The sequence below is a fragment of the Narcine bancroftii genome, chromosome 4, assembly GCF_036971445.1.
Source record: "Narcine bancroftii isolate sNarBan1 chromosome 4, sNarBan1.hap1, whole genome shotgun sequence".
In the NCBI taxonomy this organism is placed as follows: Eukaryota; Metazoa; Chordata; class Chondrichthyes; order Torpediniformes; family Narcinidae; genus Narcine; species Narcine bancroftii.
In genome coordinates this window covers 284,122,949-284,142,528 of record NC_091472.1, presented here as the reverse complement: position 1 = coordinate 284,142,528, position 19,580 = coordinate 284,122,949, and the positions used below count along the sequence as shown (strand labels likewise).

The 19,580-nt window shown below is 37.9% G+C and overlaps 1 protein-coding gene across 2 annotated transcripts in view; it reads left to right on the top strand.

Annotated features, from left to right (window-relative positions):
* Nucleotides 1-19,580, top strand: part of ccdc93 (coiled-coil domain containing 93) — a 100,005-nt gene that overhangs the window by 53,312 nt on the left and 27,113 nt on the right. For both annotated transcript variants that reach the window (XM_069935223.1, XM_069935224.1), the window contains exons 14-17: nucleotides 7,257-7,330; nucleotides 9,754-9,835; nucleotides 15,235-15,309; nucleotides 15,739-15,810. In XM_069935223.1, coding sequence (XP_069791324.1) covers nucleotides 7,257-7,330; nucleotides 9,754-9,835; nucleotides 15,235-15,309; nucleotides 15,739-15,810 — 303 coding nt within the window. The remainder of the gene's footprint in view (nucleotides 1-7,256; nucleotides 7,331-9,753; nucleotides 9,836-15,234; nucleotides 15,310-15,738; nucleotides 15,811-19,580) is intronic.

The window sequence follows — 19,580 nt, the reverse complement described above, 5'->3', positions numbered from 1 at the left end:
CGTGCTGTCTGTAAGGAGTTTGTACTAATGGGGGCAGATTCAAAATGTGCTGGACCATGGGACTTGCCGGACCACAGAGCGTCGGCTAATAGAGATTCAACCTGAAATTGCATTGGCTTTTGTTTTCCTACCTGATATCAGGAATTACACTTCAACATGAGCATTTAATTGCTTATAAAGGACTTCAGGATTAATTATGGTCAAAATGCAAGGGAGTCTTTATTTCTTCAATTTTTTTACTTGAACATTTTTAGAAATTTGAGAAAGTGACGTAGAATAGCTAAGGGGAACCAGAGATTGTGATCTTTTTGGACTTTCACAAAACATTCCATAAGATCCCTTACAGGAGATTGATCAAGATTAGAGGATGTAGAATTGGAGGAATCTGTGACATGGATTGACAATCCTTTATTGGATAGAGAGCAAAGGGTAAGGATAAAAGGATTCTGTTGCCAATGAGTATCCAGAGATATCAATACTTGTGGTAAGGTCTGTGTTGTTGCTGTTTCTGAATCCTGTACTTTTTGTCCAGTAGCTTTTGTGGTATTCAAGAAGGCAGCTCACCACTAGCTAGTGATGAGCAGTGAATGATGGTCTTCTTGTTGATGCCCAAATCCTGAAAAATGTAATTAAAAAATAATTTTAGAGCTTTTCTGCTCACCAACAGAATCAGTATAGGGAAGGCATTCATTAAGTTTGCAGATGGCATGAAGATTGAGGGAGTCGTGAAGTGTGGTCTTCGGCTGCAGAATGATATCCATCTGTTCGTGAAAAGGGCTGATAAGTGGCAGATAGAATTCAAATCATCTAAATGCAAGGCGATGCATTTTCAGAATACAGTAAAACCTCGTTAGAACGCGGTAGTTGGGGTCCAAGATTTCATACCACGATACAGCTGAGTCACGGAACAGACGCATATATGTCATATTGTGACTCAAACCCTATATTAAGACCTTTAAACTCCACATATTTACATTACACATCTTGTAAATGAGTCATAAGAGACCATTTTTGAGTTTGTGGCTGTTAGCCAGGCATTTTAAAATCAATGTTTGGAGTCCACAGACACCTGTGCTATAAGCGATTCCGTAGATTAACGAATTGCCTTCTAATGAGATTTCATTCTAGTAATGAGTTTGGACATATGCACAGTCTTAGGGAACAGTAATGAGCAGAAGAACGAGGAAGATCAAGTCCAGACAAGAGCAGCACAGTTGGGGTAATGGTTAGTGCAACTCCTTGACAGCGTTGGTGATCGGGACCAGGGTTCAAATCCCACACTGTCTGCATGGAGTTTGTACGTTATTCCCGTGTCTGTGTGGGTTTTCCCCAGGGTCTCCACTTTCCTTCCACTGTTTGAAACAGTGTGTGGTAAATTAATGGAAATCAATTCACTGACAGAAAATGCACCGACAGAAAAAATCACCAGCCATTTAATTCACTGATGGAAAATTTAGCAAGCTTTATTAAAGGACTCTTCAAAATTAATTAAAAATTAAAACGATATATTACGAGCTATGCATCTTAGAAATGTTTTGACACACTGGTCAGGTTACTTCAAAATGTATTAAAAATTAAAACAATATATTATGAGCTACGCCTCTTAATCAATGACTTATTGTGCTTCAGGAATCAAAATATAGCTGTGGCATAAAATTTCAAAAGCCGTGACCACTTTTCATGGAGGGACAAATGCTGATGCAGATAGCATACGAAGGTTTAGGGCAATTATTGTTTCAGACCATGAACAACTTAACTTGCATGATGCATTGAGAAAAATGAAAACTAACTTTGTTTTGTGTTTGGAAATACTTGTTTAGAAGCTTTAATCATGGATTTTTCAGAATCATTAGTTATTGTTAATGGGGTTGAAGAGGGATCAAATCTTTAGATGCTTTCCAAAAAATCCTATAGGTTTTTTTTTTCAGTTTTGTTTTCACTATGAAAAAAAAATTGATCTCTCTTTAACCCTGTTCACAAAAACTACTGATTATGAAAAAAAAACCATGCAGCATGTATTAATTGATTAAATAGCAATGGTGCTGATTTAAATGTGCCGCTGGCATATCAGTGTTTGCTTATCATTAACAATGAAAGATTGAGCTCTGAAGCAAAGACTATAATGCGCTTTTCATAATTTCCCAAATTAAATACAAAAACTCTTTGCCATTGTTTTTCCTCAAGATTGCACAGAACTGCCCAATCTCTCTGCATGTTTCTTATTCATCTTCTGATGTTTTCTGCACTAGGAAGCTTCCCAACTGTTGCTTGACTACATGCACCAAAGGTATCAGATAATATTGTATCTTGTGAATCGTTTCACAAATGCTTGCTGCATCTGCTTGGTGATTGCGCTCCTTTGAATACAATTAAATTATCACCAACTGTGGACACTTGAGCCCGACACTTACTTTCTGATAATGATCACACTTTCAATAAATCGAATCATGATTTTGCTTTTCTTTGTAGTACAGGAGACATTTAACACAAAACATTTTTTTTCCTTTCTCAGACTCTACAAAATGAAATGCCATTTATTTAATAGTGTTGGTGGAAGATTGAGTCAAAAGGAGTAACCTATCAAATTCAACTGTTAATAATGCTTAGATTGGTTGGTTTAGTCAGTCAGTGAATTAATGAATTCATTTTTTTTTTCATTCATTCAATTGTGGGTGAATTTGATGGAGGTGATTTTTCCATCAGAGAATTTGTTAGTCGATGAAATTTCTTGGGGTGAATTTGATGGTTGGTGATTTTTCAGTCAGTGAATTTGATAGTTGGTAAATTTTCCAGCAGTGAATTGATTTTGTTGAATTTATGTGTAGCCATTCAAAACGTAGGTTGTAGGTCAATTGGGTGTAATTGGGCGGCACAGACATATGTTTAAATTTAAATTTAAAAGAGGCCTTTGAAGAAAGCAGCATGTAGATAATGTGGTTAGGAAGGTATATGAACCATTGGCCCTCATTAGGACATTGAATACAAAAGAAGGTTGTGCTCCAACTTTATAAAACCTTGGTTATATGTAAATTGGGTGGGCTGCAGGAAGCTGTTCCCTGCCTCAGAGGTGGACAAAACAAGAGGTTATATAGTTTGGTAACGGGGGAGAGATTCAAAGGATATACGTGAAGGTCCCCATTTTTTTGAAAAAACCACAAGCAGGCTAGACAAACGAGATGTAGTGGATGTTGTATATTTCACTTTTCAAAATGGCTTTGACAAGCTGCTACACATGATGTACACAGGATGCTTAACAAGATGAGATGCCATGGAATTATGGAAGGATGGATCAAACATTGGCTGATCGACAAGAAAGAGAGAGGGCTAAAGGGATCCTATTCTGGTTAGCCACAGTTTCCCATCAGTGTTCTGCAGAGGTCAGTGTTGGGCCACTTCTTTTAAGTTGTACATTAATGATGTGGATTGCGGAATAAATAGCTTTGTGGCTAACTTTGCAGATGGTTCAAAGATTGGTGGAGAGGCTGTAGAGAGACGTAGATAAGAATGGTCAAAGAAGAGGCAAATGAAATACGATGTTGGAAAGTGAATGGTTGTGCACTTTGGTTGAAGGTGTGAAAAATGGAGGAAAAAATTCAAAATTCCAAAGTGCAAAGGGACTTGGGAGTCCTTGTGCAGAATACCCTAAAGGTTAACCTCTAAGTTGAATGGGTAATGAAGAAGGTGAATACAATTTCGGCATTCATATCTAGAGGAATAGGATCTAAGAGCAAGGATGAGATGTTGAGGTTTATAAGGCATCGGTGAGGTCTCACTTGGAATATGGGATACCGTTTTGGGCTCATTACTTAAGAAAGGATGTGCTATCATTGGAGAGGGTTCAGAGAAGATTCCAAAATTAAGAGATTAGTATTTGATGAACATTTGATGGCTCTTGGACTGTACTTCTTGGAGTTCAAAAGATTGAGGAGGGAACCTCATAGAAGCAATTTGAATGTTGAAAGGCCTGAACAGAGTAGATGTGACAACGTTGATTCCCATGAAAGGGGAGTCTTAAGGCAAGAGAGTACAACTTCAGGACTGAAGTGTGTCATCATTTAAAACAGAGGTGGGAGGAATTTCTTTAGCAGAGAGTGGTGAACCTTTAGAATTAGCTACCATAAGAGGCTGTCGAGGACAAGTCATTGGGTCTATTTGTCAGATATTGATAGGTACCCGAATAGTCAGGGATTAAGGGAGAAGGCAGGGGACTAGTGCTGAGTGGAAGAATGAATCACTTTATGATGGAATGGCAGAGCAAAGTCAATAGGCTGAAAGGCCTATTTCTGCTCCTATATCTCAAGGGTTTTTTTTTTCATCCAGAGAGAACATACCTGGAATGCACTGACCAAGAGAATGGTTGAAATGGGGTCACTGAGGGCATTTTATTTCTCTACATTAAAATGGCGTTACTGCTGTAACAGCAGTGCTGGTGCGGACCTGAGAGAGTGTGGTGCAGAGACACAGCACTCCTCCTTGAGTTCTTACTGACCAGTCATGATAGCAGTAGCCCCATACAGGATTTAAACAGCCTTTTAAAAGGGCTGATGGTGCTTTATTTAACATCTTGAAAACACGCCAAAAATGGTGATGCCTATGCTTGCCAGCAGACCACAATGGGTTGTTGTCTCTGGGGTATCAGCAGATCAGCACGGGTGATCAGAGCAGGCACTGCCCCGCTGAGAATGAAAAGCCTGGGAGACAACCCAACAGGGAAGGAGCCCACAACAGAAAACCAGCTAAGTGGCCAAAGGACTCAAATCAGGCTGTGGTCTGCTGGAGACTGGCTTGTGGGAACCAGGTATCTGAATGGCGATTCGAGAGTGTGCCGGGGGCAAGAAGGGCCTCAAGTGCTGAAAGTTTCCTGTTTGGATTCAGGAGAGGTAGTTGCCAATGAATCGAGCAGGAAACTGTGTGACCGCAGAGGCTGTGGGAGCACTTGAAGTGAATCCACAGACACTGATATCTCTGAAGGGACTTTTCTTTCTCTTATTGTTGGAGGTGCCAGACAGTGCTGATGGCGTCTCTTTATGTGCCATTATGGCAGGCAAAAGTGGACAAATTTTGTGCGTTAGTGCATGATAATAAAGGAAATTAACTAAAATAAGCATTTGAAAAGGTTGGGTATAGAAGGGTATGAGCCAAGAGATGGGATTGATGTGGATAGGTGCCCACTAGCAAAGGTAGGTGTGAAGAGCGAATAGTCTGTTCCTATGCTCTATGTCTCTGTGACTCTTTTTCCACTGAGAAGTCCAGTCTCAAACTAAGAGAAGAGCCAGGCTCTTTAGACAAATGATAAATATTGTCACTGAACTGGAGGTGAACCTTTGAAATTCTCTACCCAAGAGGGATGTGAAATCTTATCCTTGATTGGATTCAAATAAAACCAATAGGCTCTCTGATACTGCAGAATATGAGACATGCTCACTAATTATTGTTTGCTCACTTTTTTTGCTTACCTCAATGCCTCTAATTTCTCTACCAAATCAACTTATTTTTTTCTGTACCAGAATGAGAAAGCTGCAGTTTCTTATGTATCAAGCCTAGTAATTCTGTTATATTCAGCAAGAAGGGCACCAAATTTTTGATGTGCTGTATTCCATTCCCAACTTGTAAAACAAAACCCATTTCCCTCAATAGTTTCTGTCAACTATTTTTTTTTGTATTAACAGCAATATCCCTTCTCACCAGTTTATAGATCCAATTAACCTATCAGCCTCATCTCTTAAGGAAACTGAAGCACCTGAGGGTGAGAATGCAAACTACATCTCTTCTCTTTGGCTTGGCTTCGCGGACGAAGATTTATGGAGGGGGTAAAAGTCCACGTCAGCTGCAGGCTCGTTTGTGGCTGACAAGTCCGATGCGGGACAGGCAGACACGGTTGCAGCGGCTGCAGGGGAAAATTGGTTGGTTGGGGTTGGGTGTTGGGTTTTTCCTCCTTTGCCTTTTGTCAGTGAGGTGGGCTCTGCGGTCTTCTTCAAAGGAGGTTGCTGCCCGCCAAACTGTGAGGCGCCAAGATGCACGGTTTGAGGCGTTATCAGCCCACTGGCGGTGGTCAATGTGGCAGGCACCAAGAGATTTCTTTAGGCAGTCCTTGTACCTCTTCTTTGGTGCACCTCTGTCACGGTGGCCAGTGGAGAGCTCGCCATATAACACAATCTTGGGAAGGCGATGGTCCTCCATTCTGGAGACGTGACCCATCCAGCACAAACTACATACTGCATTCAAGATTACTGATGTGCCACTCTGCTAACAATTTTCACTTACACAAGCTAATAATTGTTCCATTACAATTTTTTAAAAATACAACCTGAAGCATAAACATTTTATCTTCTACAGGTGGTGATTAAGCAATTTAAAAATGTTTCAGTGTAGATTGGTTTCATTTGACATTCTTCATGTGAAGTTGGAATGTAATGGAAGCATGGTATTATATAATGAAACTTTAAATGGAACAGATTTGCTAGCAACCAAGGAAGTTAATTGGCTAGACCTTGCTAGCATGAATCTGCAGTTTCCACCACAGTCACTTCATGCCTTAACAGGTCTGGTCACTCTTCTGAGTGCTACTGCTGGTACCATGTAACCCAGTACTACCTGTCGCATGTTCGGGTGGTCGGTGACTAAACGGGCTCCCCCCTAGGCTTGCCTGGTGCGGAGGGCGGCCAGACACTCTGCAGGATGAAAAACAAGTCGTGTTAAGGGTGGACAAACCCAGTCGTAGGGTCAACACCCATCTCGCAAGCACGGGCCCTGAAGCACGGAAAGGCCATCTCTTGCATCGAAACTTGGTCTGCAACAGAACTTTCCCAAATCGTTGTGGAAATCACCATGCTGCTGGATCTGGGAGGGGATGTCGAGAGGGTAGGTCTGGACCTGTCAACCCCTACCCACTTAAATCCATTCATGCCCACGCTGTTCCTTTCTGAGGAGTGGGGTATCCCCATAATATCAAACACCACAAACTGACTGAAAGGAACCATGAACCTATGGGATGGATAGCCAGAAGAGGTGGGAACTGTGAGTTGAAGTAGGTTTTGAATCTCTCCACGCAACTTTCACATTTGATAATGTATTTATGGAAGCCCAAGACGCAGCAGTTTTGCAGCAAAACCAGGCACTTGATTCAGATTGATTCCCATCAATATGTAACTTTAGGTTTCTACATTATGTCTGACCTCCTGCATGTGTTTATCTTGTTTCCCATATTTAGTATTCAGAGTATTTTGCTGTTATTACAGTCTTACTTTGTCTTGCAGACTATGAATTACGGGGAAAAACTGGATAAAGAATTAATGAATCTTGAAGATGTTGAATCCAAAGCTGATTCCAGGTATGGAATGCTTGGGTTAAAATATAATGTAGTCTTCTAAATTATGCAAATAAACTAGTGTCTTGTTTTCCAGCAAGGTATCAAAAGATAAGATACTTCTTTAAGAAATGGAAAATGTTGTACATTTCTAGGCTAATGATTAGTTCATAAAACAGGAATAATGGAGAAAGTATCAAAGTAAAATTAAGTAGAATAAATAAGTCTCATTGCAAGAGAGTCATAGATTTGAGTAGGTAGACTAAATGTATTTTAATAAAGCCTATTTAAACTTCAGAAATATTCATACAGATTTCAGAGTTTGTCTCAGAAGAAAATAAATAAGCACATCTGGAATTAAGTGCTCATCAATTTAACAAGATCCTTAACTCAATACTGTAGAATCCCCATTAACCGGAATTCAATCAAACGAAACATGAACAACTGGCCAAAAAAAAATTCATGGAAATAATAAAACAAAATTTAAAATAAATAAAATGTTAAATAAAAGTTTAGAAGGGTAAAAGGGCAACACACAACCCCTTGGTGAAGAAAGGTATTGGTTGTTTTTTTTTTAAGATCTGTTTGTTGATGGTTGAGTTGATATATACGCGGGGAACTCAACATACACACTGTGGAATCTAGTGCAAGACTGACACCTCCAGGCTTGCATGCTGGGCTTATATACATCACTGCTTCTGTCACATGGACAGGAAGTGATGTCATCAGTGATGTCATTCATCCAGATAAAAACCTGTATTGGACGCAGATCAATGTCTCGCATTTTTCACAGCACGACTGCCATTTTGGGAACCTGTAAGTGGGTTGCTACAATATATCAAAATGACTTTGGGTTCCAATTGATAAGATTAAAAGAGCATGGGAACAGGACATAATTAACTATTTCTTATGATTTGTTGGAAAGCATTTTTAAACTTGCTAATACATTCTCAATCTGTACCCGTCACTCACTCATCCAATTTAAGGTTGTACACAGGCCATATATGTCTAAAGATAAATTGGCACGTATATTTCTAGATGTCAACCCTCGTTGTGACAGGTGCAGCAATGGGTTGGCATTATTAGTTCACTTATTTTGGTTTTGTCCAGTGTTGGAATCTTATTGGAAAGAAATTTTTAATATTTTATCTATAATTTTAGCTGTCCACTTATAGCCGAATCCAATTATGGTGCTATTTGAAGTATTGATGGAAGATATATATCTGTCGCCATCCGATTATCATGTTGTTGCATTCACGCTTCTTATTGCTAGAAGATCTATTTTGCTTTGGTGGAAAGATTCTATTCCACCTACTTAAGTACAGTGGATGTGCCAAACTTTAGCTTGTTTAAATTTAGAGAAGATTAGATGTGCGGTAACTGAGACTCGTATTAAGTTTGATAGAATGATCCTTAAACGTGTTTTAATACAATATGTTTCACTAATTTTTTACCTCATTTTAACTATTTTCATTTATGCAATGGAACATTTTTTTATTATTAGATTTTATTGTTTAGGTTGGGGGTTCGATAACTTATTTAGATTAGGGTTAGTTTGATAGTTTAGAATATATATCTTTTCTATTGTTTATTATTTGAATAATAGAGCTGTGAGGAATCAATTACTGCTTGTTTATGATGTATATTCATTTGATTTATAATCTGTAGCCTTGCTTTCTATATATTATGTATTTTTTGTATGTACTCAAACTTAATGATAAGATTGAAAAAAAATAAAATTAATCTTTTTTAAATTGTCACGCTCCTCCTAGTCTATTTCACACATCCTTAATTTTTCATTTCAAACTTTTATTTAGCAGATTAAGTTAAAAAAATACCTTGATTATAATGTTCTTCCACTCAAAAACATTCAATTCCCTTCGATAAAAGCTCTCCACCTGACTAAACTCTTCTCGCCTTTCATAATTTTAAAGTTTGTCTTCTCACCTTCCAATCTGTACTCCATCAGAAATTAATTTTCCAAGTCTACTAATGCTTTCTTATTAAAAGGAGCATCCCAATAAATCTTTTTCTAACCTTTTGATTACCTTAACATACAATTGGATCCTATTTGGCCTAATTGAATATGATAACAACTGCCCAGCTCATTCCAAATGTATCAGTTCCTACTGATCTGTTTTGTTTTGAGTAAACTAGCATCTATGTTTCATTATCTTAGTGGAAATTATGGTTTAAAAAAAACTTGAGTAAAATGTCTAGAGTTCTGATTAATTCTCATATTGTGTAGAATTTGTCCCTATTCTAGTCCTTTAGCAGTTTTATATAGTTGTGTTTTGTTAAAACTTTTAATTTTGATATATAACAAGCTGTTGTCTATAATTGTCATTTCAAATGAGAGGACCTGTTACTACTTTAGCTGACCTATGTATCTAATGCAAGTTTTTATTTCTCCACTGATTATAATACAATTGCCCTGTTTCACGTAGCATATTAGAAAAACTGAGAGATTTGGTCACAATGAATGAAGGTCTAAAGGATCAGGAACAACAGTTTAGGAATCATTGCAGGGTAAGAATGTATTTTAACGTTATACAATGACAACATAAAAGTAACATGTCTAAATTACTTATCCTATTGTTCTACCCTAGTAAAACAGAATTCACTTTTCTTTCCTTTCCTCACCACTCTCATTTATCTGAGCATTTAGATGGTTATGAATGTCCTTAATCATTTCACATGCAATTAATGTATAAAAGTGTAAGTAGCTCAATCAATCTTGTGTTTCGGTCAAAAGTTGATGCCTATTGTTTTAAAGGTCTAAATATGCTTAAATTCCTTGCTAATGTCTTCTGTGAATAAAAGGTTTAGGTTCCTAAATGACCTTTTCTATGAAGGTACAGTAAACCTGGTTCTTGGTGGTTGATTAAGGATTTTCAGCCAAAGCGTCACCTGTCTATCGATTTCCATTTCTGCTGCCTGACCTGACCCGCTGAGTTCCTCCTGCACTTTGTACATTGCAATAGTAAGGCCTTTGTTTTCTTGGGGCGGTGGGGTGTGGGAGGGGGGGGTGAGGAACGTCAATGTACTTGTGAGGATAAAGCAAGTCCAAAGCAAATGATGCTTGCTTTGACGAACTGAAACATAGCCTTTCATCAAATAGCTTTTGTTAACAAATAAAAGAGAGAGAATGCTCAAGCATTTAAATTTTCCATTATTTAGTTAACATACTCGACCCTGCTGACTTTGTGAAATGTTTGGCGGGGGGACGGGAACCGTAATGAGAGGGCAACGAGTCATGAGATTGTTGGAAAGGATGGGCAAACAATAGGACAAAAATGCAAGGGTAAGATTTAAAGTCAGATTCTTTGGAAACGAAATTGAAAGGGGGTGATGAATACAGCACTTAAGGCATTTTATTGAAATGCCTGCAGAATATAAAATAAGGTTTATGCTGGAAGTTGGCAGGTATGACATTATGGCCATCACTCAGTCATGGCTGAAAGATTACCATAGTCAGGAACTAAATATCCATGGATACACAGGGCATCGGAAGAACAGGAAGATGGGCAGAAGGGGTCAAAAATGGAATTCACTCTTTGCAGAGAAAGGATATAGAATCAGATTTTAGGGTGGTACAGTTAGTGCAACAGTGTTGCAGCACCAGGAAATGGTACTGGGGTTCAAATTCTCCCTGTGTCTACATGGGTTTTCCCCAGGGTCTCCATTTTCCTCCCATTCTTCAAAACATATTGGGGGTTGTAGGATAATTGGGTATAAGTGTGTGGGCCAAAATGGCCTATTATGGTACTGTATGTCTAAATTTAAAAAAAAATTAAATATAGAATCTCTATGGGTAGAATAAAGAAACTAAGGGTTTAAAAAAGAAATCTGCTGGAAGTTGTATACAGGGCTCCATACAGTAGCCAAGATGTAGCATGCAAACTACAGAGGGAGATGGAGAAGACATGCAAAAAGGGCTATATTACGGTAATCTTCAGGGATTTCAATATGCAGGTTGATTGATGAAAACCAGGTTGGTACTGGGTTCCAAGAGAGGGAATTAATTGAATGCCTTCAGGAAAGCTGCTTAGAAAAGCTTGTGGCTGAGCAGATCAGGGAAATGGCATTTGTGGAATTGTGTAATAAACCAGGGTTGATAAGGGATCTGGAGGTAAGGAAGCCCTGAGGAGGCAGTGATAGAATTCGACTTGCAATTTGAGATGGAGAAACTAATATCAGATGTGTCAATCTACCAGTGATATAAAGGTGACTACACAGGTATGAGCGAGGAACTTGATTAGAAAGGCACACTAACAGGGAGAACAACAGAATAAGAATAACTGAAGTTCCTGCAAGAAATCAGGAAGATTCGGGACAGGTATATTCCAAAGAATAAATATTTGAATGGTAAAATTGCACAGCTGTGGCTGACTAGAGAAGTCAAAGCCAAAGTAAAAGCAAAAGAATGGGCACACAAGGAAGCACAAATTAGTGGGAGGATGGAGAACTGGGAAGCTTTTAGAAGCTTACAGAAGACAATTAAGAAGTTAATTAAGAAGGAACATATGAACTTTGAAAGGAAGCTAGCAAATAATATTAAAAAGGATACTAAAAGCTTTTATAAGTATATTAAGGGTTTTAAAAATGGCTAAAAAAATGACACTGGAGAAATTGCAATGGGAAACAAGTTAATGGCAGAGGAACTGAATGAGTGTTTTGCAACAGTATTCACTGTGGAAGACGTTAGCAATATACCAGACTTTCAAGGGTATTAGGGAAGAGATGTGAGTACAGTCACCCAGTCACAATCACCAGAGAGAAAGTGCTTTGGAATCTGAAAGGTATAAGGGTGGATCAGTGTCCTGGACCATTTGGGTTCTGTCCAAAGTAGCTATAATGATTTCACAATCAGGCATAAGTAATGATTTTCCAAAAATCAATAGATTTTGGCATGGTTTCAAAGGACTGGGAAATTGCAAAGGTCACTCCATTATTTAAAAAGGGAGGGAGGCAGCAGAAAGGAAATTATAGACCTGTTAGTCAAACATTGGTGGCTGAGAAGTTGTTGGAGTCAATTGTCAAGGATGAGGTTATGGAGTACCTGGAGGTATATGACAAGATAGACCAAAGTCAGTATGGTTTCCCCAAGGGAAAATCTTGCCTGACAAATCTGTTGCAATTGTTTGAAGAAACCACAAGCAGGCTTGACAAACGACGTGCAATGGATGTTGTATATTTGTTGACAAGTTGCTGCACATGAGACTTCTTAACAAGATGAGAGCCCCTAGAATTACAGGAAAGATACTAGTATTGGCTGATCAGCAAGAAACAGAGAGTGTGAACAAAGGTAGCCTATTCTAGTTGGCTACGGGTTACCAGTGGTGTTCCACAGGGATCGGTGTTGGGGCATTGTATGTTAATAATTTGGATTGCAGATGGCTTTGTGGCTATGTTTGCAGATGATACAAAGATAGATGGAGATGCAAGGTAGTGAGGAGGAAATGGAGAAGGTGCAGAGAGAATTAGATAGATTGGGAGAATGGGCAAAGAAGTGGCAAATAAAATACAATGTTGGAAAGTGTGTGGCCATGCAGTTTGGTTGAAGGAGTAAAAGGGCAGACTATTATTTGAATGGAGAAAAAAAATCAAATTTTAGAGGTGCAAAGAGATATGGAGTTCTCGTGCAGAATACTCGAAAGCGATGGTTTTCAAACGTTCATACCACTCACATACCACCCTTAAATAATCCCTATGCCAGAGGTGCTCTGTGATTAGAAAGTGATTACTTAAGGGTGGTATATGAGTGGAAAGAAAAGTTTGTAAACCACTGTTTTAATCAAACCTAATGGACTCGTTATGTGCACGGATTCATAACTCCAAAGGAAATGGGCCAATTACAATTTTTATCAAGCAAAATATTTCAGTAACAATTGAGTCTAGAGCAGTGGTTGTCAACCTTTTTTCCCAACTCACATACTACCTTAAGTAATTCCTTACTAAACACAGACCATCTATGACATAGGGATTACTTAAGGTGGTATGTGAATGGAAAGAAAAGTTTGAAAACCACTGCTCTAAAGGGTAACCTTGAGGTTGAGTTGGTGATGAAGAAGGTGAATCTAATGTTGGCATTCATGTCTAGAGGAATAGGATACAGGAGCAGGGATATGATGTTGAGACTTTATAAAGCACTGGTGAAGCCTCACTTACAGTATGAGGTACAGTCTGGGGCTCTTTATTTAAGAAAGGATGTGCTGGCAAGGGAGAGTGTTCAGAGAAGATTCACAGAATGATTCATGTAATGAAGGGATTTTCATAGGAGGAATGTTTGATAGTACTTGGGACTGCACTCCTTGGAGTTCCAAAGAATGAGGAGGAGACTTACCAATGTTGAAAGGCCTGGAGAGAGAAGTGGAAAAGTTGTTTCCTGTGATTGGGGAGTCTATTACAGGAGAGCACAACTTCAGGATTGAAGGGCACACATTTAAAACTGATGCAGAAAAAAATATTTTGCTAGAAAAGGGAGAACCTCTGGAATTTGCTGTGACAGCAGTGGAGGCCAGGTCTACAGCAGTGTAGTTAAGGCATAGATTGATAGCAGGGGAGTGGGGCTGAATGGGAGAATGGATCAGACCATGATGTAATCTCAAAAGTGCAGCAGGGAACAAGGAAGCTGAAGTAAAGGTATATTAGAAGAAATACGAATTATCAATGTAGATTTTTAATGATGAGTCCGTGAAAATGGAGGGCCATTCCAATTAGGCTCATCAGTTTATTTTTTGTATAAAATACCTCTGTTGTAAGTGTGCCACTATTTTATCAGCCCTTCCTTTAATAGTTACTTTTGTCGTATTTATCCTTCAGTCAAAAATGGCCTGGTCTAGTAATGTACCCTTATTAATGTGGGTGAAAATGTTCTTCCAACAGTTATAGCCTGCTTCATGGCTTCTGAAACTTGGGATTGAGTCCTCAGTTTACATGACTCCTTATGAGGGTTATTTGTTCCTTATTTCTTATTATATCCCAAAGACATGCTTGGTTAATTGACGAATGTAAATTTTTTCTAGTCGAGATGGATGGTGTGAGAATTAGCAGGAATGGGGGGGGGTGGGGGGGTGTAGGGTAAGGAGTGTCAATGCAGAGGAAATAAGACTATTAGGTGCTTGTAATGGTCAGTGGGAATCTGTTGGGCTAAAGAGCCTATTTTCATTGTGCATGACACTGACTCTAAATGTGTGATCTTGAGCTTGAGTCATTTGTACAATGTCTTATCTGGGCCTAATTTGTGCAGACAATCAAAATCACCACAAGCTCCTTCCTACTTTCTACGCAGCAGTGTCAGATAGCACAATTCTTCCCATTAAATAATGTAAACCACCTTGTTTTTGTATTTTGTTGCATGATGAGCTGAGGTCAGTCTGCCGTTTCAGTCCCATGTATTTCATCTTGTGGAAATCAAAAAAAAACTGCAGTTTATAGAGAATGAAAATAAAATCTAGAAAATTGCTGGAAATGCTCAGTGGGTCAGGCCACATCTCTCAGAAACTTTCTGTTTCTTTAAATCACTTTTTGCAACTCCAAATGGCCATGATTTCAGTCCATTTAGAAGTGAGGAAGAGTTCAGCTCTATGTTAATCCAGTAGTTGTGGATTAAAATCTACTCACTGATCTGCAGGATTATCTCTTGAAGTTTTGAACCAATAGCCATCTGTAAATTTACCTGTAAGTTAGTAAACAAGATAAATTACACTTCATGTAAATATTTGTCAAACACCCTTGTGGCATGGAATATTCAAGAAAATAATAGGGATTTATTATTTTTATTGATCTATTATTTATGAAAAACAATCTGTTTTGGTGCTGTATAAGGAATATGGTTATAGTTTTGTCACGACATACACAAAACGGATGATTTTTCAGCATAATTTGAGACAGTTTGCATTGTATTTTTGATCTGTTTGTTGCAGGAAGAGATGACACGCTTGCAACAGAATATTGAAAATCTCAAAAATGCAGCAGGGAATGAGGAAGATGAAGTCAAGGTATTTTAGAAGAAATGCGAATTATCAAGGTAGATTTTTAATGATGAGTCCGTGAAAATGGAGGGCCTTTCCAATTAGGCTCATCAGTTTATTTTTTGTATAAAATATCACTGTTGTAAGTGTGTCACTATTTTATCAGCCCTTCCTTTAATAGTTGCCTTTGTCGTATTTATCCTTCAATCAAAAATAAGTGAAATGTACAGTTTATAACAAAATGGTTAATCTTGTATAGTTGTTCAATTTGAGCCATCCAAACTAATCCTACTTCTTTGCATATTCATGCTGGTACAGGGCACAAATTTAATCTATTTAAATTAATGAGAAGTGTTTAATGGTTTGAATACTGGAAAACCATTTAAAGGAATTTTGAGGATATTAAATGGGAGAATAATCCATCAAAGCCTGTTTAAATTGTTTCTCTTAAACTAGGAACACAGTGAACTAATAGAACAACAGTATAAGGAAGATAGAGAAAAGCTTCAGAAAATACGGCTTTTGTTGGTAAGAACCTATGGATTTTCTTTTTTAAAACACATATTCATATAAGAAAGAAATAGAAGGCAACAAAGTTGCCAACAAAGTTTATATGATCAATTTAAGGAAAAAGATTGATACAGGTGTTAAGAGGCTGTCAGAACATTTCTACATATTTATACCTAAAATTTGCATATATGGGCTCAAAATTCACAAAAATAAGCATATTTATTTCTTCAAATTATTTGTGATTTTCTCTAAGGAGATACAGCTTTGAATTTCCTCATCTTCCCATACCTAAGTGAATCTGATTTCCAAGTCACTGTAATACATTTCTTTGCTACTGCTAATGCTATTTTAACAAATTTCATTTGATATATTGATAATTTTAACTTGGGTCTTGTTCCTTCTATATTCTCCAATAGGAATACAAAAAAATGTCTTACCTTGGGGCATGATCATGTTGAATGCAAAAAAAGTACCTATCTCTTCACCACTCCTAAAACATTGATCTGATATATGATTTCATTCTATTAATTTTTTGCAGTGTCAAATATAACTGATATAAAAACTTATATTGAAATAATCTATATCTTACATTAATAGAATTTGTCATAAAATCTTGACAGTGATTCTATCATTTTTGCTCATCAATTGTAATATTCAAATCTAACTTCCATTTCTGTCTAGATTTATGCATTCCTTGTTTAATAATTCCTGTTTGCAATAAAAGATACATTGCATAAGTAAATTTCTTAGTATTTCCTCTCCTAATAAGAATTTCCACCTCACTACAGAAGGTAACCATATCTCTGGACCTAACTTTTCCCTTAAACATCCTCTCAGTTGAAAATAACAAAATAGAGTAATACTAGGTATTCCAGATTTATTCCTCAATTGTTCAAATGACATCAATTGGCCTTGTTCATAACAATCTTCAATATTTTTTACAAAGCAAAATATTTAAAAAATGATTGTCCTTTGAAAAAGGTACAAGATAGTTTTGAATTGGAGACATCTTGGGCTTTATTCTTCCTTTTGTTACAATTTCATCACTTTAATTTTAATTTCTGTATACAAGTATTCATGAAAGTGTCCTCCCTGGTGCATCAATTTTTAAAGCATAAGAATTCTTCTCCATTAAACTCTCCTGGTATTTTATAAATGAGTTTCATAAGGAAGCCATTGTGCTCATTGACTTCCTGATGGGCAAAACTGGATTTGAGATTATTTTCACATCCTAATTCTTGGTCCATTGTCCTGCAGATTATGTTTGTTCAAGGGACCCCACCCCCTCCCCCCACCTGAGGGCACTTTGGATTATGGATATTCATCTTTATGGAATTCATAAAAATTTGGTTTACAGGATAAAAATTCACTCTGACAACATTTATGTGACTAAAATAAAATTTGTTTTTTTATCAGCTCATGACTTAGCACCTGTGCAGATGATCCATCTTAGTGATACCTTTTCAATGTATTCTCCCCCCCCCACCACTTTGAGAAAATGGATTTATTTGCACATTTTATGTAATATCATGTATATTACATTTTTAATATATTATTACATGACAATAAAAGGATCCTTGAACCTTAAATGTGGTGAGTTTGTTCTGATTAAGTTTTTGAACAATGAGTATGAACCCTTAGTATTCGAGGTTAATTATTTTTCTCAACCCTTCTCTAATCTTTCCAATTTACTTAAACCAGTGTCCTCTTTTCACTGAAAAGTCGGTTGAGGGAAATGTGTTGTTTTTGTTTACTGGAACAAGGCACTTTATAACTCATTAAATCTCTCAACTTCTTCCAAAGAAACCAGCCCTAGCCTATGCAATCATCCTATGTAGTAACTAATTCTCCTGTCCTGAGAAGATTGTAAGTTGTCAGCAACCCTAACACTATTTTAAGTAATCATTAAGACTAGATGATGGTAATAAGGTGGAGAGAGTCGGAATTTTCAAGTTTCTGGAAGTCCTCTGCTGGATCACCATGAAGAAGGCCCTAATGCCTCTACTTCCTAAGGAGTTTGAGTACATTTGGCATGTAATCGGATACTTGATTAAACTTACTCAGATCCATTGTGGAAAGTATTCTGGCTGGGTGCATCACAACCTGCTTTGGGAATTTGACTGCCCAGGAACACTGAAAGCTGCAGAAGATAGTAAACATAGGCAGGTGCATCACAGGCTCTGACCTCACATCTTTTGCAAATATCTATATGAGCTGATTCCTCAAGAATAGAATGTTATAGCGCAGAAACAGGTCCCTTCAGTCTTTCTAGTCTGGCGAACCATTTTTTTGCCTAATCCCACTGACCTGCCCCAATTCCATAGCACTCCTTACCTCTCCCATCCATGTACTTCTTAAATTTTAAAATCCAAGTTCTTCTTAAATTTTAAAATTGAGCCTGCGTTCACCACTTCAGCTGACAGCTCATTCACACTCCCATCACTCTCTGTGAAGATGTTCCCCCCCTTATGTTCCTCCTAAACTTTCCCCTTTCACCCTTAACTCCTGTCTTCTGGCTTGTATCTCACCTACCCTCAGTGATAAAAATGTATCGATACTCTCTCTGTCCCCCCTCATAATTTTGAATACCTCTATCAAATCTCCCTTCATTCTTCTAGGCTCCAGGGAATAAAGTTGTAACATAAAACCATAGAACATTACAGCACAGACACAGGTGCCTTTGGCCCTTCTAGTCTGAAGGAATCTATTCCGACTATCCTGCTTTCGATTCATTGCTTTGTTAATGGCACGTGCCCATCCCATAACTCTCTCAATGTCTGCTGTATGCTGCTTCTACATATGTTTTGGTGATTCACATGGCGCTGGTCCTACAGCTCAATGTACTCAATAATTTCTAATATTGCCAGAGAAGATGAATCTTTCCACTCTATGAAGGCCTATTATAATTTTGGCGGCATGGTTAATATAGTGTTTAACGTGACACTATTCTTTAGCTTGGCTTCGCGGACGAAGATTTATGGAGGGGTAATGTCACTATTACACTATTGCAGTGCCATCAACCCAGGTTCTAATCTAGCACTGTCTGTAAGGAGTTTGTACGTTCCCCCAGTGTCTGTGTGGGCTTTTCCCAGGTGCAAAACGTATGGGGTTGTAGGTGAGTTTTGTAGAAGTTGATTCCAGCCATTTAAACCTATGCCACCCAATACCAATCAGCTTTTACCATGCTGCAAATAAATTTTAAAATCTTAAAATATAATTAAATATTTTCTCAACTTGAAGATGGGGCAGGATATGAGTCTAAGTGCAATTCTCCAATATCATTAAATCTTATTTCTGCTCTCCCTAGTGCTGTCTCGTGCAATTCTGTTTCACCCTTATGTAGTGACTACAGTGAGGCAAATACAGCACCTAATTTCACACACGTTGATTATTTTCTTATTGCTAGATCATGCAGCAGGGGTTGTGAAAAGACCAGTTACATGATCATTTTTACTCTTGGTTCATTGGACATTAAATACCTGGATCATTAGTTCATTATTATTCATGAATACTTGGCTGGGCTTTAAAACCTGTGCTAACCAACAGGCTGGACATTTTGCGGACTTTTTCAACCTCTCATTATAATGGTCAGAGATCCTCACCTGCTTCAAGAGGATATCTATTATTTCAGTGCCCAGAAGAACAAGATGACATGCTTTAACTCATCATGGTACTGACAGCTACCATGATGAAGAGAGGTTGGTTATGGAGTAGATTAACTCCTCTCTCAGAATGGGCATTGATCTATTTCAATTCACCAGTGGTCACAACAGGCCAATGACAGACAC